At 44.6% G+C, this 23,047-nt stretch overlaps 2 protein-coding genes across 4 annotated transcripts in view; one reads left to right on the top strand and one right to left on the bottom strand.

The window, feature by feature from the left end:
- Nucleotides 1–19,342, bottom strand: part of LOC136114638 (DDB1- and CUL4-associated factor 12-like) — a 90,036-nt gene extending 70,694 nt beyond the window's left edge. For all 3 annotated transcript variants that reach the window (XM_065860060.1, XM_065860059.2, XM_065860058.1), the window contains exons 1-2: nt 19,110–19,342; nt 18,099–18,353 (exon numbers count right to left, since the gene is read on the bottom strand). In XM_065860060.1, coding sequence (XP_065716132.1) covers nt 18,099–18,353; nt 19,110–19,187 — 333 coding nt within the window. In that variant the 5' untranslated portion in view covers nt 19,188–19,342. The remainder of the gene's footprint in view (nt 1–18,098; nt 18,354–19,109) is intronic.
- Nucleotides 19,343–21,281: 1,939 nt separating this feature from the next.
- The window catches only part of LOC136114652 (ubiquitin-associated protein 1-like), a 54,477-nt gene continuing 52,711 nt past the window's right edge, over nt 21,282–23,047 (top strand). Inside the window, exon 1 of the mRNA XM_065860076.2 lies at nt 21,282–21,581. The gene's annotated coding sequence lies outside the window, so the exon portion shown is untranslated. The remainder of the gene's footprint in view (nt 21,582–23,047) is intronic.

The following is a 23,047-nucleotide window of genomic DNA, read 5'->3' as shown; positions in this document are numbered from 1 at the left end:
ATCGGAATGCTGAGTCCTTTATCGTTCCAACACTGTGTTCACACCACAAAAGAGTCTTGGAATCCCGAGGAATAGGATGGAAATATTCAGGCTCCGATACTGAGTTTGAATGTGATCCTGACTTAAATGGAAGGGAGGAGGTGGGAGCACAATCCCCCATACAAATAATGTGGCAGCAGGAACAAGCAGATGGGGGGGGGGGAAATCACATGTCCTTACGCTCCAAAAGAGTTAAGGGAATTTTTAGAGATCTCTCAGCAGAAGAACGGGGAAGGAATACTGGCATGGATTTTGTGAGCTTGATGTAGCAGAGCTGCATTGATCCCTTTCTAGCAGATGAAAAAGATTTATTAAGCCCTATAGCCAATGATTGTGGAGGGGTTTGGTTAGATGGAGATATGTTGTTGAATTAGTCAGGCCCAAAGGAATCTCAAGGCCACTTCGAGAAGCTGAGAACACAATCTGCTGTGAGAAAGAGGGGCGTTTCTTCATTAACAGGGCCTCAGCGTGGCGTGAGTCGTCGGACCTATCATCGGTGGGGCTCCAGCGTGTGGACTGCCCACGATACTCATTTAGCGAATCCATGCTTGGAGCGTGGACGCGTGATTAGAGAATAGTTGCGTATATAAGGAGGCTTGTTTCTGTAATAAATGGCTTTGCGTGATTCACATTGAATCGGAATGCTGAGTCCTTTATCGCTCCAACAAATTATGATCAGATACAACGAAGATAGGCTCCCTCGGAAACTGGTGTACAATGGAGATGGGTATTAATTTAGTGTGGCAGATGGGGATCACTTATGTGTTGATTATGGGATCCTACCTATCTGGACAGGGTAGCAGCAAAGAGAAGTATTAAAATGCAGCTTTTGAGAGGTGCGCCTGCCTCACTGAAACTATACCAGCAGTGAAAAACACTATGGGTAATGTAGGCGCTCGAGCAACTACTTTGAGGGAAACTGGGACTGTAATTTCAGAACCCTCTGTTTGGGTGGTGAATAAAGGAAAGCCGACAAAACAGATAGGAGTTATACCATGAGTGATGAGGAGACAAAAAAGGAATGATTTTGTACAAGCCAGAATCCCACAATTAGAAATAGGTGGGATCACACCATCAGAGACGGATTTGCTGATGGCAAAAGTTAATCCTTATGCAAAAAATCCAACTACCCGTAGCCCCACTGCCAACACTGTGCCCACCCCCCCATCCTTCCTGCCACCTCAATGCAAGACCAGTTTGCCTTTACCTGGCTTTTACAGGCCTGTCAGTCTGACCTCGGTGGCAGGGAAGGTCATGGAGCAGATCATCCTGAGTGCCATCACGTGGCACACAGAACACAAAGTGATCAGGCCCAGCCAGGATGGGTTTATGAAAGGCAGGTCCTGCTTGACCAACCTGATTTCCTCCTATGACAAGGTGACCCACTTAGTGGATGAGGGAAAGGCTGTGGATGTTGTGCACTTAGATTTCAGTAAAGCCTTTGTCACTGTATCCCACAGCATTCTACCGGAGAACCTGGCATCTCATGGCCTGGATGGCCGTACTCTTCGCTGGGTAAAGAACTGGCTGGATGGCTGGGCCCAAAGAGTTGTGGGGAATATAGCGGAAGATTGGCGAGGAGGTTGGTTAAATGTAAATACGCTCAAGTGACTTGCAGCTGTCTGTAGAAAAAGCACGTACATCACACTAATTGTTTTACTGACCTTGTGTGCTTGACAAGTAGAACCTCTCTGTTAGATAACATAGGCCTGTGAGAAACCTTATCATTGTGCCTGAGATTGCCGCGTTGTTGTGAGAAAGAGCAAGAGGCTGTGCCTGCTTGAAGCCTTGAAATACAGGTGAGCGCAGGCGGCCCACTAATCTTTTTACCAGGGCTGAACTGCTGCAGCGCATGAATCCCCGCTTGTGTTACCTCTGCATGGGAGCTTAGGTGCTACTTCGGAGATCCCCCAGTAGAGAGGTAACTAAAATAAAACTCGCTCTTTGCAAATGCATTTGTGGCCTCTGGCTCTTCTTGCAACGTGCCTGCACTTGCGCACACAGTGAACAGAGTCAAATGGAGTTGGTGGTTCCTAGGGACATGGTTTAGTACTAGAGTTAGGTTAGGTTCTGGTTAGACTCGATGATCTTCAGGGTCTCTTCCAACCGGAATGATTCTATGATTCTATGAAAGCAATATACTCTCTGAGAATTGCCTCAGGGATACAAACACAGTCCCTCCATTTGACATCAAATTACACTACCGAATATTTTAGGTTGGTGCAAAAGGAATTGCGGTTTTTGCATTGTTGAAATTTGCTGTTTGATATTGGAATATATTCTTAAATACATATGGTTATGTTATACATAATTTTCATGTGCTTTTCTCACTTTATGGTTGTTTGCTACTGACTTATTACTTGCTGTTTATTTTATATTTAGTTTGGACTATGGAAATTATGTTAGACAAAAAGCAAATATGAGTGATTTTCTTATTCGAGTTCAAAATGGGTCATAAAGCAGTGGAGACAACTCACAACATCAACAATGCATTTGGCCCAGGAACTGCTAATGAACGTACAGTGCAGTGCTGGTTCAAGTAGTTTCACAAAGGAGACGAGAGCCTTGAAGATGAGGAGCAAAGTGGCCGGCCATGGGAAGTTGACAACAACCAACAGAGAGCAATCATCGAAGTTGATCCTCTTACAACTACACAAGAAGTTGCCAAACAGTTGTTTGGCATTGGAAGCAAATTGGAAAGGTGGAAAAGCTCGATAAGTGGGTGCCTCATGAGCTGACTGAAAATAAAAAAAAACAGTATCACAGTATCACAGTATGTTTGGGATTGGAAGGGACCTCAAAAGATCATCCAATCCAATCCCCCTGCTGGAGCAGGAACGCCTAGGTGAGGTCGCACAGGAATGTGTCCAGGCGGGCTTTGAATGTCTCCAGGGAAGGAGACTCCACAACCTCCCTGGGTAGCCTGTTCCAGTGCTCTGTCACCCTCACTGAGAAGAAGTTCTTTCTCAAATTTCAGTGGAACCTCTTGTGTTCCAGCTTGATCCCATTGCCCCTTGTCCTATCATTGTTTGCCACTGAGAAGAGCCTGACTCCATCCTCGTGGCACTCACCCTTTATATATTTATAAACATTAATAAGGTCACCCCTCAGTCTCCTCTTCTCCAAACTAAAGAGCCCCAGCTCCCTCAGCCTTTCTTCATAAGGGAGGTGCTCCACTCCCTTAATCATCTTTGTTGCCCTACGCTGGACCCTCTCCAGCAGTACCCTGTCCTTCTTGAACTGAGGGGTCCAGAACTGGACACAATATTCCAGATGGGGTCTCACCAGGGCGGAGTAGAGGGGAAGGAGGACCTCCCTCGATCTACTGACCACCCCCCTTGTAATACACCCAAGGATGCCATTAGCCTTCCTGGTCACAAGAGCACAGTGCTGGCTCATGGTCATCCTGTTGTCCACCAGGACCCCCAGGTCCCTTTCCCCTACACTGCTCTCTAATAGGTCATTCCCCAACCTATACTGGAACCTGGGGTTGTTCCTGCCCAGATGCAGGACTCTACACTTTCCCTTGTTAAATTCCATCAGGTTATCCCCCGCCCAACTCTCCAGCCTGTCCAGGTCCCGCTGGATGGCAGCACAGCCTTCTGGCGTGTCAGCCACTCCTCCCAGCTTAGTGTCATCAGCAAACTTGCTGATAGTACACTCAATTCCCTCGTCTAAATCGTTAATGAATATATTGAATAATATTGGCCCCAGTACTGACCCCTGAGGCACTCCACTAGATACTGGCCTCCAACTGGACTCCGCACCATTGACCACCACTCTCTGGCTTCTCTCTTTAAGCCAGTTTGCAACCCACCTCACTACTCTATTGTCTAGACCACACCTCCTCAATTTAGCTGTGAGGATGCTGTGAGGGACTGTGTCAAAGGCTTTACTGAAGTCAAGGTAGACCACATCCACCGCTCTGCCATCATCCATCCACCTTGTTACATTCTCATAAAAGGCTATGAGGTTGGTCAAGCATGACTTACCCTTGGTAAAGCCATGCTGACTGCCCCTAATGACCCTCTTATCCCTGATATGCCTTGAGATGACACCAAGGATAAGCTGTTCCATTACTTTCCCAGGGACAGAGGTGAGGCTGACCGGTCTATAATTACCCGAGTCCTCCTTTTTGCCCTTTTTGAAGACTGGAGTGACATTTGCTTTCCTCCAATCCTCAGGCACCTCTCCCGTTTCCCAAGACTTGGCAAAAATGATGGAGAGCGGTCTAGCAATGACTTCAGCCAGCTCCCTCAGCACCCGCGGATGCATCCCATCTGGACCCATGGATTTATGGATGTCCAGACTATTTAATTGCTCCCTAACCCAGTCCTCATCGACTAAAGCAAACTCCTCCATTAACCTGGCTTCATCTGGGGTCTCAGGGGTACAGGGTTCCCCAGGACAGCCTCCAGCGGAGTAGACAGAGACAAAGAAGGCATTCAGCAATTCTGCCTTCTCTGTGTCTTCTGCCACCAGGGCACCCACCTCATTCATCAGTGGGCCTACATTGCCTCTGCTATTAGTTTTATCTGCTGTGTATTTGAAAAAGTTCTTCTTGCTGTCCTTGACCCCTCTCGCCAGCTGTAATTCTAAGGAGGCCTTGGCTACCCTAGCTGCCTTCCTGCATCCTCTAACAGCAGCCTTATATTCCTCCCAAGTGGCCAGTCCCTGCTTCCATGACCTGTAAACTCGCCTCTTCTGCTTGAGCATACCCAACAGATCCCTATTCAACCACGCAGGCCTTCTGGCTCCCTTCCTCGACTTCCTACGTGTGGGGATGCTCTGATCCTGAGCATGGAAGAAGCAATCTCTGAATGCAATCCAGCTCTCTTGGGCCCCTTTTCCTTCAAGCAGTCTTGCCCATGGGATTTCCCCCAGCAATTGCTTGAAAAGGCCGAAATTAGCCCTGCCAAAGTCCAGGGTTGCAATTCTACTTGCTATTCTGTTCCTGCCACACGAGATGCTGAACTCCACCATCTCGTGGTCACTGCAACCCAGGCAGCCCTCAACCTTTACTGCTTCGACCAGACCCTCTTTGTTAGTGAGGATGAGATCCAGCAGTGCACCTCTCCTGGTGGGCTCCTCCACCATCTGCATGAGGAAGTTATCATCAATGCACTGGAGGAACCTCCTGGACTGTGGCTGGCTGGCTGAATGGTCCTTCCAGCAAACATCAGGGAAGTTAAAATCACCCACAACAACCAGGGCCTGTGACTGTGAGGCCGCTCTCAGCTGCGCATAGAAGGCCTCATCAACTTCCTCAGTCTGATCTGGTGGCCTGTAATAGACACCTACAATAGTATCACCCCTGCCAGCCTGTCCCTTGATCCTGACCCATACACTCTCAACTCGTTCCTCATCCGCTCCTGGGCAGAATTTAGTACATTGCAGTTGCTCTCTCACATAGAGAGCAGCTCCACCACCACGCCTGGCTGGCCTGTCTTTCCTGAAAAGGGCGTAGCCATCCATGACCACATTCCAGTCATCCTTTTGAAGTGTCGTCTTCTCTTATACTACACAACAACAACAAACCATTTCTCAATTGGATTGTCATGTGCGACGAAAAGTGGATTGTACACAACAACTGGTGACAACCAGCTCAGTGCTTGGACCAAGAAGAACCTCCAAAGCACTTCCCAAAGCCAAACTTGCACCAAGAAAAGGTCATGGTCACTGTTTGGTGGTCTGCTGCCAGTCTGGATCCACTACAGCTTTCTGAATCCCGGCAAAACCATTCCATCTGAGAAGGATGCTCAGCAAATCAATGAGATGCACCGAAATTTGCAGCGCCTGCAGCCAGCATTGGTAAACAGAAAAGGCCCAGTTTTTCTCCATGACAACATCTGACTGCACATTGTGCAACCAACGCTTAAAAAGTTGCACGAATTGGGCTACGAAGTTTTGCCTCATCCGCCGTATTCACCTGACCTCTCGCATCTCAACAACTTTTTGAAGGGAAAACACTTCCACAACCAGAAGGATGCAGAATGCTTTTCAAGAGTCTGTAAAATCCTGAAGCACGGATTTTTATGCTACAGGAATAAACAAACTTGTTTCTTGTTGGCAAAACTCTGTCGATTGTAATGGTTCCTATTTTGATTAATAAATATGTGTTTGAGCCTAGTTATAATTATTTAAAATTCACGGTCTGAAACTGCAATTACTTTTGCATGAACCTAATAGCACTACGGTTGGATACTGTTACTGTTTGCCATTATATTGATGATCTGTTGATTATGGCAGTGTCACAAGAAGAAAATGAAGCAGCTGCCAAATTTGCGAGAAAATGCATTTACAGGACCAAGGCTGGGCAATTAATCTGACTACAACACAGGGCCCTAGTGCTACTGTAGTATTTTTAGGAATAGTTTGGCATGGACAGATTAGAGAAATGACAGATAAGGTACAGTAAACAGTCCAGTACCAGCTGCAGTAAAACAATTACATGCCATTTGTGGAGTTTTAGGGCATTGGAGAACTTTTATTCCTACAGGTTCTGTGGAGGAGGATTCCCCTTGTGAAGGGTTGATAGAAGAGCACAATAAAGTTGATTCAGTTGAGTCACAAAATAATAGGAAAGTAAATAATATGACCTCTGTCGAGCTGCATGCTCAAGCTCTAAATGTCCATCTAGCTTGTGGATGTCAGTCAGCTTATACTTGCATGCACATGGGACATTGCTCACAATCAAACCCCCTTGCTATTATATACTTATAAAACATGCACACATCATTGTGCTACTTGTACACAGTTACATTTAAAGGCACTACGTAGGCCATGGGGAAAAAATAAAACGGGGTCAGTGGGCCTTGAATATCTAACAGGTTGATTATATGGACCCCCTGCCCGCATCTAGGGGGTGGCAATATATATACACTGCTGTGGACACAGTATCAGGACTAACTACAGGGAAAATGGAATTATTCACACCAATGGGTTGTGAAGTGGGACTACAGCCTATTGATCTAGATGTAAAAATTAACATAATAACTCTTGAGAATGCTGTATGGCTTTGTACCCTGAATTCTTCCCTTATGTTACATCCTTGGCTAATATCAGATTCTTGAGTTCTTGTATTTCAGATATCTTCAGTGAACACCTGTGCTTTATCTAGAGGAGACAGCACTGGAACAATGTTACTGGTGTCACAGACCCAACATCCAATTGAAGTCCAATCTGAAAAAGTGCAGGCCATAACTTTCCAGTCTGTGTGGGCAATTTACCCACACCAGGTTGTTAAACCCAGAGTAATACTGGCTGAAGGAGCTGGAGCAACAGATTATGTACTGCTGGAAGGTAACAACACTCCTGTTTTCCTTCCCTGTCACAGGTTGGCTCATCGTGCTTTGTAATCTTGTATCACAAGCACATGCGCAGAACATATTTCTGCAAGATTAACATGTAAATACTTCTGGATTTGTTCAGCTTCTACTGTACCCAAATCATTTGCCTTTAATGTTTAGGAGAAATTAACAGCTGCACATCTCTTAACAATGTGTTTCATTAACAGCTAACCCAGTAGCTGTATTACAGAATTGTACTATGCTAAGGGATTTTGACATTAATGTTTCTTATTGTTTCTTCTTAGTAGGTAGTGGCTGTAAATGCTGCTTCAATTTTGAAGGCATGTGTTGCTTCAACCTAGATGATGAACTAGCCAGCATGGAAGACAACATTTCACATCTTTGGGACAAATGCAGCAAGTGAAATAATCTACTGTTAATGCTTGGCTGAATGACTCATTTAATTCCTTGACAAGATGAATGGGACACCTGATTTAAAGCATTATTCTAGAGATACATTTATTCATTTTTCTGTATGTGTTTATTGTGTGTCTCTGTAAATTGCTCTGTGATACACACCACAAGCCCAAATGAACAACTCTGACGTTGCTGGCCCCAGCAGAGGCAGTCTCCTGAGCGAGAGGGTGGAATGTGTGGGAATAGCACAAGAACGGCAAGGAGAAGAATTGTAAATATGCTCAAGTGACTGCAGCTGGGATACAGAAAAACACAAATCACAAGTAGAACCTGTGTTTAGATAACAGGCCTGTGAAGAGAGTTGTAAAGGCACCTTATCATACATCCTTGAGATTCCTGCAGGCAAAGATCAAACTAGTGTGGTAAACTGCACCTGCACGAATCCCTATATATAGGCCAAAATGAGCAGGCTCACTGATCTTCAACCAGGGCTGAATTCTGCAGTGCCTGCGTCTCCACTTGTGTGACCTCTGCCCAGGAGCTTAAGTGCTGTTTCGGAGATCCCCCTCACTACTGTGAGGTAACAAAAATAAATTTGCTCTTTGCATTGCATCTGTGGTCTCTGGTTGTCCTCAGATACATCTGAGAACTGAGTAGCAGTAAAAGAAGCCAGTGAGTTGACTAACTCTGAATTCACATTTTCAGAGTTAAGACCACACAGTCAGGTGCTCCACCTTGCTGTGAAACTCTGAAGCACTACTAGCTCATGGGCACACATTTTTATATCACTGAATTTGTTCACTGCCAAAATCACATTTTTCAGTTCTCATTTGTGTCTTGCTCTCCATATTTAACTTCAGGAGGCTGGCAGACAGTTAACACATGTGGACAGATAGTAAAGGATGGAAAAGGGAAAAACTTCTGCTACTAAAGGGCATCTCTACCACCCACAGCATACCTGGCAAAGAAACTACCAGACTCTGAAGACAGACATGGGTATCACATGCAATTGACAGAAAACCAAATACTCTTGAGACAAGAAACACCACCTGGCTATTTACTCACAAGCCACTGAAAGAAAGGTGAACAGTTATGTCAATTACAGGCATCAGAGTTTTGATAAGAAACCTGAAAATCGCTATGAAGCTTACCCGGTTCGTGTCTTTGATACCCTCCCTACTCCATCCCCTGCTGTGCCTTCAGCACCCCCGAGGGTTCAGCAGTCCGGGGCGGGGGGAGGAAAAATGCCGAGCGGGTGTCTTCCTACACTATTACCCAACCCTGATGAGAACAGCGAGTCCAAAGGATTGGAATCAGACAACTTGCCCAAAGAACCTGTGAAAGCTGAGAATGCTAAACTCGTAAACAAGTGTACTATCAGTACTTTTACCAATTTGTATCCGCCTTTATGGTCTTTTAACCCTCCAACTTCCATGAGAGAGCAGAAGGAGTCACTGGATAAGAACTGGACAAAAGAACTGTGTGACAAATTAGATCAGCTAATAGCGAGTGAATCCAACAGTCGGCAATGCGGTCATGCTGATCGTGACGGGAAAGGGGGTGCGCCTGGGAACTCGGGTTATACGCATAATTACGATGCTAGATAGTAGTGGCGAGAACATGCACTGTTCCGAACCCCCCTGTTACTAACGGTTCTCCAGCACCATTCAAGTCCCTGTTATCTGATATGACTCGGATGAGGATGGGGGTTTGCAACATTTTTTTTAAAAGTTAAAAGGAAAACAAGTATGTATGTGTGTTGCCTCGAGATCAGATAAAAACCATGAAAGACTCAAGCAAAATTAGACCTATGCAATGTAATAGCTATAGATCATTTAGGACGGAACGATGGGGACTCGTTGAAAAGTGCCGATTGGGCTCCGGCGCGCGCTGACCTGTTTTGTCAGGGACACCCAGCGGCATCTCCACCTGGCTAGGCAGTAAGCGGTTCAAAGGTGCAATGCAAAAATCGAGATACTGTCTTGAAGAAGTGTAATTGTGATCTGTTCGCATATTTGAACTCTGTGTTTGGTTTTCATAGCTGAGCTCAGTATTTTAGTTTACGTATATATATATATTTGGTACCAAAAGAATTTTGTTTGGGGAGATGATTACAAAATGGGAACCAGTTCCACTGCTAAAATTCCACCTTGCTCCCCCTTCGGATGCATCCTTACACATTAGAGTAATGGCTTATATTGTTATCTAATAATTTTGAGACCAGAAGAGAACTGAAGTTGTTAAACTCTGATTCGCACTGAATTTACGTGTTTGTTGGAGGTATGGGAAAGAAAACTAAATGCTATGATAGATGTGAACTTGGAGGAGGTTGTATTTAGAAGTTGCTAGAATATAACCTGATTTGGATCTAGAAAAATGGAATAATGGATTGATGTTTATTATACTGTTTTTTGACATCTGCAAATTGTAAAAGGTAAATGGGGCTGAGGAACGTAACAACTGTTGAGCTAATTGGAATTGCGTATAAAATGTATTATGTTTGGAATGAAATGGGCAAACAAAAAAGCAAAACATCCCAGGTCTGTGCTTGAACATAAATTTCAGGCCTATGTCGAGCTGCAAGATAAACTCAGCTCATTGTAACTGAGGAGTTTGCCAGAGCCTCCCACTTCGTACCAGCGATTACGCCAGCTGCGTGGCCTTGGCTACATCTGAACTGCAGCAAGAAGAGAAAGAAAAAAGAAAGGAAAAATCTGGCTGCTCGCTTTTAAAGCAGTAAAAGGGGGGTTTTCTCCCCCCCAGCAATGTTGTAATACTGAATGGAGCAGTCTGAGGGTGAAATTTAAAGGCATCTCTAGCAGATGTGTAGTTCTAATTAAACTGGGACATTAAACCAAAAATTTGTTAATAGACTTATTCTGTGGTAACTAGTTGTAAAAGACTTCTTAGTAAATTCACCGTGATAGTTTTTGAGATCCTGGGAAACAAAGACGGACAGACGGACCGACCGTTTTTTGAGACCAAAGGAATGCCAAATTTGGAACAAAGTTTTAATATATGAATTCTTGTATTTGCCAGAAAGCCCTATACCTCTCTTGGGTCAGAATTTGTTAAGTAAATTGTAAGCTCAAATAATGTTTTCTGAGAATTCTGTTTAGTTGCATGTCCCACAAGAAGCTGCTTGGATGGTGCAGATCTGCTTGCTGCAAGTGAGGAATCTCCAAGGAAATTTCAAATGCTGTATTTCCATTAGTATTAACAGCCAATGTTTCGATAAAGCAAATACTACACTGATAGAACTGAAACAGGACTTGATCCGGTAAGGGAAAGCAATATCCAATAAATATGACAGCCAAAATGGAGTTAGAAACTTCAATGAATAAATTTATGACAACCTTACAGGCTGACTGCATTCGACTGGACTTGCAGATTTGTCTGTTTATAGCTACAACATAGAAACAACCTGTGGCTATTGTGGGACAGTACGATGAGATTGCTAACAGACTGATATACCAATTGTTACTCTGATCAAGAAATGCAGGGAATTAATTTAAGTCTTAATAGGCCATGACCCTTTTGTCATATATGTACCATTTGTGGAATTTAATTCTGATTTTTTTTTTTTTATTTGTATTCTATGTCCTTGTAAATTGCTCTAGCTGGTTTTCTTAACAGCACAGCTTTTGGCATGCATAAATTTAAATTGCTGCAGAACCTGCAAGTCTTTAACATCAGGTCACAGACCATACTTGTATCTGGTCTGATCCTACATGCTTGCACAGTTTTTGTTGATGGTTCTGGGAAGTCTCATAAAGCTGTAGTGCTCTGGCATGAAGATAACAATTGGCATCATTCTGTAAAAATTATTGAAGGTTCAACCCAATTAGCAGAACTTGGCGCAGCTTTAAATTACTTAGAGCTTTTTAAGGAGGAACCTCTAAATTTGATTTGTGATTCTGAGTACGCAGTCAAGGTCCAACGCACGTATCTGATTCCAAACAAAAAGGGGGAAGTGACTGCACTACTCCACATGACAGACTGAGCAAAGCATTATATGTTTTCAACTTTTCACACCTCTCACAAGGGTTTGATATTCCACCTATGATTCGCCATGGAACAAGTTTAAAAGGCCATCTGACAGACCTTAGGGAAAATCAGTGTCAGGTCAAAGTGCGCAGTGGTGTTACAGGTGAATGGGAAGGTCCTTTCCAATTAATAACTTGGGGAAAGGGTTATGCTTGTGTCATTACAGGCCAAGGATTGAAGTGGATTCCCACAAAATGGGTCAAGCCATGGCTGAATAAAGACAACAAAGATTCAATGGATGCAGCTGGACAGGAGGGAGATAAGTTGTGAGGACTGTTTCAGATGTAAACCATGGATCCTAATTCAGTGTTATAGATGCTCACAGACCTGGTGGTCTAGAAGCCTATTAGCAAGCAGGTGCTGTACCTTCTATGGAGAATGGCAGTGAGACTCCAGCGTGTGGACAGCTCGTAAACATAGATAATATCCATGCATGCTTGGAGCGTGGACACGTGATCAGAGAATAGTTGCATATATAAGGAGGCTTGTTTTTGTAATAAATGGCTCTAGCGTGATTCACATTGAATCGGAGTGCAGTGTCCTTTTATTTGCTCCAACAATTAGAAATCATTTTCCCCACAGAGAGTCCATATTCACAGATGGAAGAGAAACTTCAACACCAAAGATGGGATCTGGGTCCCCCAGAGTCCTGGGCTAGAGTACCATGACTCTGAGAATGATAAACTCCCATTCAACCCTGAACTTGTGTGGTATTTGCTGCTCCAGCTAGATCCCTATAAGTCGATGGGGCCTGATGGGATTCATCCGAGGGTACTTAAAGAGCTGGCTGATGTCATAGGAAGATCTCTCTCCGTGATTTTTCAGTGCTCCAGGGAATCTGGAGAAGTCCCAGATGACTGGAAGCTGGTAAACGTTGTCCCAATCTACAAGAAGGGCAACAGGGATGGCTCTGGCAACTACAGGCCTGTCAGCCTCACTTCTGTGCCTGGAACAATTATGGAGAAGATTGTTCTGGGAGTTATCAAAAAACATCTGAATGACAACACAGTCATTAGTCCCAGCCGGCATGGGTTCTTGAGGGGAATGTACTGCTTAACAAACTTAATTTCGTTCTATGACAAGGTTACCCACCTAGTTCATCAAGGGAAGTCTGATGACGTGATCTTTTTGGATTTCAGTAAAGCCTTTGATATTGTCTCTCACAGTCTCCTCCTGGACAAGATGGCCAGCATACAGTTGGATAAACACATAATGCAGTGAGTGAGCAATTGGCTGATGGGCCGGGCTCAAAGAGTTACAGTAAATGGGGTTATATCAGGCTGGCAACCAGTCACTAACAGGGTTCCAGAGGGATCTATCTTAGGGCCAGTGCTCTTTAATGTTTTCATAAATTACTTGGATGCAGGACTTGAAGGAATACTAAGTAAGTTCACTGATGACACAAAATTGGGAAGAGCTGTTGACACTCTCGAGGGCAGAAAGGCCCTGCAGAGCGATCTGGACAAACTGGAGAACTGGGCAATCACCAACCGCATGAAGTTTAACAAGGGCAAGTGCCAGATTTTGCACCTGGGACATGGCAACCCTGGCTGTACATACAGACTTGGGAACGAGAGGCTGGAGAGCAGCTCCGTGGAGAGGGATCTGGGGGTTCTGGTCAATGGCAAGTTGAACATGAGCCAACAGTGTGCCCTGGTAGCCAAGAGGGCAACCGTGTTCTGGGTGCATCCAGCACAGCATTGCCAGCCAGGTGAGAGAGGTGATTCTCCCGCTCTGCTCTGGTGCCGTCTCACCTGGAGCACTGTGTGCAGGTCTGGGTGCCACAGGATAAAAAGGATATAAAGCTACTAGAGAGTGTCCAGAAGAGGGCTACAAAGTTGGTAAAGGGTTTTGAGAGGAAGCCACCTGAGGAGTGGCTAAAGTCACTGAGTTTGTTCAGCCTGGAGAAGAGACCTCATCACTGTCTACAGCTTCCTCACAAGGGGAGGAGGAGGGGCAGGCGCTGATCTCTTCTCTCTGGCAACCAGTGACAGAACCTGAGGGAATGGCAGGAAGATGTGCCAGGGGAGGTTTAGGTTGGACATTAGGAAAAGGTTCTTCACCCAGAGGGTGCTGGAGCACTGGAACAGGCTCCCCAGGGAGGTGTCACAGCCCCAAACCTGACAGTGTTCAAGAAGTGATTGGACAATGCCCTCAGACACATGGTGTGAATTGTGGGGTTGTCATATGCAGGGACACAAGTTGGACTTGCTGATTCTTGTGGGTCCCTTCCAACTCAGGACATTCTATGATTCTATGAAGTGTGCATTGTATTCTCACTGATACAACCCCAGGTCTACAAGACTAGGTTATAATTCTATGAGATGCACAGAACAGACATGGGATCTCTTAAACAAATTAAAAGTCTCTAAGAAGAAACAAGAGCTGGTGGTTTACAGCAGGGCATCCAAGGCAACATATCAATCTACCAAAGAGAGGAAACATATCAGCTAGCATTCAGGAAGCAACCCATTTGCATCTTGGAAAAGCCACCTGAGAAACCAGAAGAGAGCATTTGGTAAGGAAGTTTTAAAATTTTTAAAATAGAAATATACCTAACAGGCCTGCCTGGAGAGGTTAAAAAAAAAAAAAAAAAGCAAACAAAAATATTAAATTCCAGACAATTATATTCTCAAGCAACTGGAAACTAATAATCTTCTTGTATTTAGGGAATGATTTGATTTACAGCTTTTGTAATTTTTCATCCTTAATTTCACAATTAGTAAAAGAATTATGTCCTGAACACATACACGGAACTAAGGGAACAAAAGAAGCTACAAAATTATTATTGGAACTTCCTTTTAGAAGCTGCTTTATTCTTTGTAATTTCCTGAAATAGTAATTAAAATAACCCCACAAAACAAAAAAAAAAAAAAAAAAACCAAAAAAACCCAAAAAAAACACAACAAAAAACCATGACAAAACACAAAAAAACCCTACAACAACACACACACAACTTCAGCATTCTCCCGTTCAGTGTTTTTGTTTGCCATAAACTTGTCTCCTATATACATTTCAAAGTTTCTCTAGGAAGCTTGAACAGAAGACACTGAAAATAGACAGTAGTTTCTTTCAAGACTTCATGGTATCAGCCTTTGGTAATTTAGATGCCATGATGATACACCTTAAATATCCGCACCTCTCAGAGCTTTACCTACTCATTCATCTGAATTTGTAAAACATTAAGAGGCCCACTGCATACAAGATCAAGGAGATTCTTGCAAATATGAATCCTGCCTCAGAAAAGCCCAGGTGATTGTGTTTAAATTTTTTAGACACTTGAATGCTTGTATACGTTCCATAATTCTAAATCTATCAGAAAAAGGCATGCATCTTTAAGAAACCCAAATATTTGATTTACAGCTGGTCAACAGCTGGTCAACTATGAACACCAGGATCCACTGGAGAACAATACAGTTATTTCACATACACAATCATACCCAGGGATATTTTTAAGGATAAAAAGTTACCCCTGTCCTGGTTTTGTTAAAAACAAGACCAGTTCTCTTTTAGTGATTTTTCTTTCAGCTAAGTTCTTCTAGGTGGCTGTACTTTTCTGAGTTTTAGCCTGCATATTTTTCCTAGGATGCTGTACTCAGTGCTAATAAGAGACCAACGGAATGCTGAAGAAGCTCATGTTTAGATTTATTACTATGGTAGCCAAGAAAGACTGATAAGTTTTCCCACATTCCATCATGAGAGGAGTGTGTTTGAGGAGGGGTGGATGGAACAGGTGACTTAAATTGAACAATTAAGTATTCCATCCCATAATCATCATACCCCCTATATACGAGGGTGATCATGAGGGTCAAGCTCTGTTTCACCATGGCCGGCATCTAGAGAGGACCCTGCCTGTGATCTATAGGCCTCAGGCCCTGTAATCCCTGCAACCAGTTTCCAGTTTGCTGTGCAGTCCCGCCCATGACTTCCAGGGGCCTGAGCTGCACCTGCTGGAGCCACGGCAGCTCCACACACCCAGCTCTGCTGCTGGAGTGACGCCAACTCCACATAGAGCACTCAAGATTGGTTTTGTATATTTTGTATATATTCTCTATTTATTAGTAGCATTAGTAAAAGCCTTTAAAACCTTCCAACTTGAAGTCTAAGTCTCTCTTCCTTCCTCCTTATCTTTCCTATCATCTTTCCGATCTAAAGGAAGAGGGTGGCAGAAAGTGAGGGGGTAACAGGGAGCGTCTGCCACGGTTTATTGCCACCTTGCCTTAAACCTTGACAACCCCAAATAATTGAACAAGTTATAATCCTCATTTTAAAAGCGCAATTGACACAGAACTCCATATTCTCTTCAGTGTTTATAATGACTAGTACCTTTGAGTAACTAAAAGCAAACCTACTCCTCTATGATAAGAGTATATTTTTGTTTTGTTAGTAAAAATAGTTAATCCTTCTGGCACAGCATAGCCAAGAGCAACTTAGAAATTAAATGCTAAAAACATTCAAGCTTTGATTAAAATAACTGCTATGGCTTATATTTTTCTGTTGCATTAACTTTAATTATGTGCAACTCCAATACAGCAAGCCCCATTAAAGCCAAGCAAGTTGTTTTAGATTTACTCCCAACTTAAATGCCACAACTTCAGCGTATGAGAATCACAAAGGAATTCTTTATTAGGTCATTTACTCAGGAGATTATAGAGAAAATCTTATAATTATGAGTTCAGAGTTTAACGCTCTTCTTGTTCAAATGTGAACATAAATCGTCCAAGCTAAAACTATTACAGTATTCATAATTCATATACAATCTTTCACAATGTTAAGTGACTTCTTTTATAATTGTTATATTTTTGCTTAATTAAAAGACAAGGCCCATGTGTAATGTTAAGTCTAGCTGTGGAAACATACACTTTATTGCAGTGTATGCAGTGGGAACAACAATATGGTTGAAACCCTCTTTAGTTCTGTGATTTTTTTGGTCCAAAACAATTTTCTACTACGTTGCATTAATAATGCACTTGCCCATTTATCTTTGCTGTAGCAGCGCTGGAACTACAGAAGTTAAAGAACACAGCAAAATTGTTGCAGCTTTATAAAGCACACAGTCATCTTGCAAGATTTTCTGAGAGCTTGTGTTTCAGCAAGAGTTTGTCTCCTGTAAGCTGTTCCGCTAACAGCACTGGCTGCTGGCTGCTGGCTGGCCAAGACGATGAAAGAAGGTAGAGAGATTCTATTTCAGGCTTATTCCTGTTAAAAGACTGTTTTGTTTATACAGGTAGTCCTCGCTGCTTAAGAACTACTGCATGAAAGCCTCCTGCTGTGTAACTATGAACAATAACAAAACATCTGAAATGAAAAAAAAACAAAAACAAAAACCACTGTCCCTTGCAACTCAGATCACTGAGCGTGGCTTCTGTGCAAAAAAAGGTTTAAGAACTGCTTAATCTATACATTGCTTACAATGCTTGATTCATTTACATGGCACTAACCAACTTGCAAAGAACAAATTTGGGATTTTACACTAATTCAATCAGAACTTCATACATGAAATTCCAACCTCAGCCAATGAAGTTGGGCTACTAACTCCAGCAGAGAGAACATCACATAAGCAGCATGATCTCCTCCATTTATTAATCACATAGGACATTATTTTAATATTCCTCTATAAAGTGATGTTTTGTATTTGAAATGTTAAAGAGTCTGAACAGGTTTCAATTTTTGCTAAAGCATATAAAGGTATATAAGCAAGGGAAGTTATTTGAACACTGAAAACCAATTCAGAGTGGAAAAAAAAAAATCGAAGTGAAAAAGCTGAATATCTGAAATTCACTTTTTAAGCTTGGAACATTTCTAGCTACTCCAAAGAATACCTGGAGTTTTTAGTTTTGTAGCAACTTTTCAAAGTCAGCAGCACAGAACCATACATAAAATGAAACCATATACAACTGAGCATAATGGAAAAAAAAAAGTCTTACTAGCAACTTCTACTAGGCACATTAGCTACCATTTAGCAAAACTAGCATCATTCATTAACTTTGCATTTGGAGGACGAGAAGAAAGATACAACCCCATTGTTGCTCTCTATCCCAAAATCAGATGTAAATCACTCTGTGCAGATCAGACAGAATACTGCCATCAAGGTACAGGCCTTGCATTCAAGTTTCCAGCCATCTGCACAGTGCCATATTTTCAGATGAGAATGGGTGATCATTAAGTATTACCTTCACTCAAATAATTTGTGCACAATTTGGACTCTACGCCTAATAACTTTCTTTGGCAGTCTACATACTTCAATTATGGTAAGCATCATTTGGGGGTGGAATAATTAACAGAGGAAAGAGAAGTGGCACTTACTGTGTTACATTTTGTCCCACATACCACTTGTCGGTGGTTGAGCCACTGGGAGGCAAACACTTTATTAAGGGTTCCAAGGTGAAATTCTCTCTCCTTCAGGAGGCCAGGAAGCTGCTGGGCTGCGTATCCATGCAACAATTGGTGATAGCTGGATTCATTCTGCATCCTGACCTCTCTACCTTTCAGGTAGCACACCACAGACCTTTTCACCAGGGGGAGTCTTTTCCTTTTGTGAACAGAGTGATCCCCTTCATACTGTAGAAAAGAATAATGGAAAATAGATAAAGCGACTAGAACAAGCTTAAGACACGACCCTTCTAAAATCAAAGATATTCTCAGCAAAATACTGAAGTCTTCCAAATTACCCATAGAATACTGTACATGAAGATTAACTCAGAAATGCTGATTTGGCCTTCAGCAACATAAAATCAAAGATAAAAAATTGCTAAAGAAGTAACGCTAAAATGATATTGAAAACAGTCCACAACGGTTCAGCACCATTGAGACGCCAGATGTTTATATAAACGAGAGGAAACCGAGAAGCACTTTAAATAGAAGAGGGCAGCTCCGACAGCCCCCCCGCAGTGAGCTCGGCGGCTTTGGGAGCCGTCAGACACCGACCGCGCCGTTCATCGACCTCCTCTAGCCCGGTGTCGCCCCTCAGCCCATGAGCGGCGGGGACTCGGTGGTTACGGGCCGAACGGCTGAACCCAACGGAGGCAGCGCCGGGCGGGGGAGGGCGTCAGGAACCAGGGAGAGCCCCCGGCGCCACCGTGACAGAAAGCAGGGGCTGGCTGTTGTATCGCACCAAGACACCCCCCGCGACCGAGGCCGAGACTACTCCTCCCCATCCTCCCCCAGACACTTTCCCCAGGCACCGGGAACCCCCGCCCTCCTTCCCCACCCCAACTGGGCACTGGGACACGGCAACCTCCGGGTCAGTCATCCCTCCCCTCCGGGCACCGGCACATACCCCCCCACCAGGGATAAAGGCTCCCCTCCCCGGCCTACCTGCTCCCCCTGGAGCCCCCCGGGCTCTGCAGCGGTGGCCGCCGCTTTCCGCTTCTTGCTAACTGTTTTCCGGGCCATAGTAGAAGGAGAAAGAGGAGAGGCCGAGAGCCCGGCCTAGGCCCCACATGGAGCAGGAGGAGGAAGCAGCGTCTGGGGGATGGGGCATATAAGTGCGGGGAGCCAGACCCGATCACTGTGTCTGCTGCAAGCCCCACCAACCACACTTCACAACATCTTCCCCACGATTTTTTTTACGACAGTCGCGTCTCGTCTAGTCTTTGCGGCGGCGCTCCCGCCCCGCCCGAGAGCCTCGTTTCCTAGCAACTAGAGGAGGCAGGGCGGCGAGCTGGGACGCTCCGTTTGCGGTTGCCAGGCAGCGTAGTCCCGTCGGGGCGGGACGAAGCCCTCTGGGGGCGGAGGGTCGGCGGGGTTCGGGGTGAAACTTTCCGGCCTCGCCCCACTACCCTGCATGAATCGGCGGAGTTGGCTGGTGAGTCCCTCGGACACCGTCAATTTAAGCATAGGAGAGGCACAGGCTAGCTGTTTTCTTTCTTCATTTATTTTTGAGCAAGCAAAGCTTGCTGGGCAAGCCCCACACCTGTACTGCTCGTGTGAGACAAAAAGCAGCTATATCAATCCGGAAAGCAAGGAGGAGTGGGTTGATGCTACAGCACTGGGGAGATATGGGAAGGGTACTCTGGCAGCTCAAAGCAGCAGAATTATACGGGTTTGGTATCATCCACTGAGGGCCAGTCTGCGAGAGTTTCCTGTTGATTGTAACATGCACAATTTATATTTGAAGTTCTCCATCTCTCCTGTGGGAAAATCTGACCGCAAGCATAAAACTCCTCCTCCTCCCCTTCCACTGCCAGCCTGGAAGGGCTAACACCTGGCTCCAGTTTTGCTTTGCAAAGCTTCATCCCAGGTTTCCTTTAGGGAGACCCTTTTAACTAGCAGGCAGCCTGCTTCACCTGTCTTCTCCAAGTGAATTATGGGGGGTCTGGTGCATGTTGCTTGGTGCACAATGAGGTGCTTAGTCAAACTTTGAAGTGTTCTATTCCATCAAGAAACTCCCTTATTGCAGGGGAATTAAAGGGCAAGGAGAATATTTGTATTTAATTATGCTGCTTTAAAACTGAGGAGGATGGATGTGTGCTTTTCTTTATGTCCACATAACTCATGTGCACTTTCTCTTATGCTTATAGAGGCAAAAATTAGAGTAACCCAAACCCAACAATCGTGGTTTTGCAGGTGACATTGCAGAGAAAAGAAAAAGGGAAGAGAGAAACACATGATCTGCAGGCAGATCGCAAAAAAAGCCAGCTCCTGACCACTTCAAATGCTCTGATGCTTCAAGTCACATGAAATCAGTAAACATACTATTTTCCTGATAAAGAAGACATTTTTTTATGCCATTTTTTTGGTGTTTTCATCTAACAAACCTCAAAGACAAGGATGCTGTGAAAAGCCAAATTGAAAAAAAATACTGTAAGAGAACCTCATAGGCTTTCCAGCTTCCCCTGAGGATAAAAAAGGATAATTCTAGTTTGGTGGTTTTCAGTTGAGATTTACCACGATTAATCCCCATTTCCACATTCTCCCTCATACATGCACAACTACCACCTGCATTTGGACAAAACCCCTTCATTTCGGATCAAGGCCCCCTCAGCCGTGCCGGGCAGGCCCATAGCCCCTCCCGAGGGGACGAGGGCAGGCGTCGATGCGGCCATAGCCGCTGAGGGACAGGGCTAAGGCGTATGTGACGAAATACCCCCTCTGGGCCCGGCTCCCCACCTTCATCCAGCCGCTGAGGAAGCCTATTGCTGTGCCCAGGTGGGAGGGGTAGAAGATACTAGAGGAGCTCTTGGGCAAGGGAAAAGGGGGGAAAAGGGGGGAAAAGGGGGGAAAAGGGGGGAAAAGGGGGGAAAAGGGGGGAAAAGGGGGGAAAAGGGGGGAAAAGGGGGGAAAAGGGGGGAAAAGGGGGGAAAAGGAAGGGGGGAGAAGGGGGAAGGGAAAAGGGAAAGCTCCGCCCCGCTCAGAAAAAGGCGGTGCGCTCCTCGCTCCGCCCCTTTCTCCGCTGAGTTGACGTCATCGTGAACATCTCCCGATTGGGCTGGCAAGGACAGGTGACCTTGCGGCGTGACGCCAGCGCGTTGCTGGGGAGGTGAGGTGGAGAGCAGGTAGACAAGATGGTGTCGTCTCGTTGTGGGGCTGGAGGTGGTGGTGTGGGTTTTGTAGGGGTAGATGGTGGGTAGTGACTGTGGGGATAGACAGAGCCGCCAGGCACCGCGCAGGTGCTAGTAGGGGGTGGAGGTACTGGTGCTGGTTTCTTTTACAGCGGGGCCTGGGCAAGGGAGCGCAACTGGCAGCTCCCTGGGCCCTCCGCTGGGCCAAACTTCGTCGCTGCTTCTCCTCGTCCGAGATGAGGAATCCTCCATCTCTCCGTCGTGATTCAGCAGATGTGAAGTGTCGGTAGGGCGGTTGCGGGGCCACTGGCTTCCTGGGGAGGGGGGCTCGCAGGTTGAGGGGCTGCTCCTCTGGCCGTGGAAGGCAGTGAGCCTGGGGGATCTGCGTTAGCATGTAGCCTTGCTCCTCCTTTACGGCGTCTCAATGCTACTTTTTTTAAATGGAGGTAAGAACCTGCACAGTCAGCTCAGAGGGATGGAGTCCTGGCACTCTGTCCTGGGCTAGACATAGGGGACAGAGGGAGGTGAGGCAAGCAGGGTGATACTACTTTCCCTACACTCTTCTGCTTTCTGGTAGTCTTGGGACTGTCTGAGTCAAGGGAATATATTTTTGCTTAATAAATCTTGATGGACTTGTCTTCTAAGAGCTGATTGCTGTTGAAATCTGAGTAAGTGGGATTTGGAAATAAGTTCCTCCCCAAGGTAATTAAATTTTCTGTGAAGAACCAAACAGTCTGTTTTTGTTTTAGGGGGGGTTGTGTGTGTTTTTTTTGTCAAGCCTGCCTTCAGGTAATTTGTTAATTTCTGACTCTTGTGAAAACTGTAGTACTCATCTTCACTATGCCACTTGTGACTTTAGGTTTCTACTGTATTCACTCTTTGGTTGCATCTTCTTGTAGGCCGAAGAGCCAAAATCTTGTTTACTTCATGAGTCGTAGCCCTCTACATCTCTGTTTATGCTTAATACCTATTTCTGGTTCTTTTCCAGTTAGCTTTTCTGCTTTTGAATGGGGAAGAGGATCATATCTTACTCTGCATTGGAGATGCAGATGTGCACACTGGTGTAAGAATACTTCGGTTTTGTAGTTTCCAACTTCCTGATAATGCCTTGTGTTCTTTTTAGCTCAGTGCTTGTTAGCAGTAAAACATTTAACACTTTTATGAACCTATTTAGTATAATTCAATAACTGTTTTCCTGAATTTTGATAGCTCAAAATCTATCCTTTTAAAGGGAAAGTTAGGATTGCTTTGTTTAAAAGAAGATTGTTTGTGTAAAAGAAAATACAGTAGATGGAAATGAATAATCGCCTTATCAAGTGTTTTCCCCACATTACTTAAAAATTCCAAACAAGCCAAAAAAAAAATAGTCTTACAGAAATCTTATTACATTGATGCTGTCTCATTAGAATAGAGATAAGCAGGTGGACTCTAGCACTTGGCTGTGCAACTAATATTGCTGCCATCCTCGACTCAGTAAAAAAGTATTCATGTCAAATTTAAGCAGTTTTAGTTGGATATTTCTAGATGTGACAAGTATTGCAAAATTAAGGAACAACAGAGTTGTGACTGGTGATGTAACTTCAGTGGCTGTGCTACTGATAGAAGGCATACTGTGTCTCAGCCTGTTATGGGGTTTAGAGGTTTTTGTGTGAGCTTGGTGGAGGGAATCTTACTCCAACTGTGATCTAGGGTGTTAAGGAAAAAGAGGAAGAGGTGGTACTTGACTTCCTTAACATCCTTGGAGCATGGGAC

The sequence above is a fragment of the Patagioenas fasciata genome, chromosome W (genome assembly GCF_037038585.1).
Source record: "Patagioenas fasciata isolate bPatFas1 chromosome W, bPatFas1.hap1, whole genome shotgun sequence".
Classification (NCBI taxonomy): Eukaryota; Metazoa; Chordata; class Aves; order Columbiformes; family Columbidae; genus Patagioenas; species Patagioenas fasciata.
Note: the sequence above shows the minus strand (reverse complement) of the source record. Positions and strands in the feature narration are given on the sequence as shown.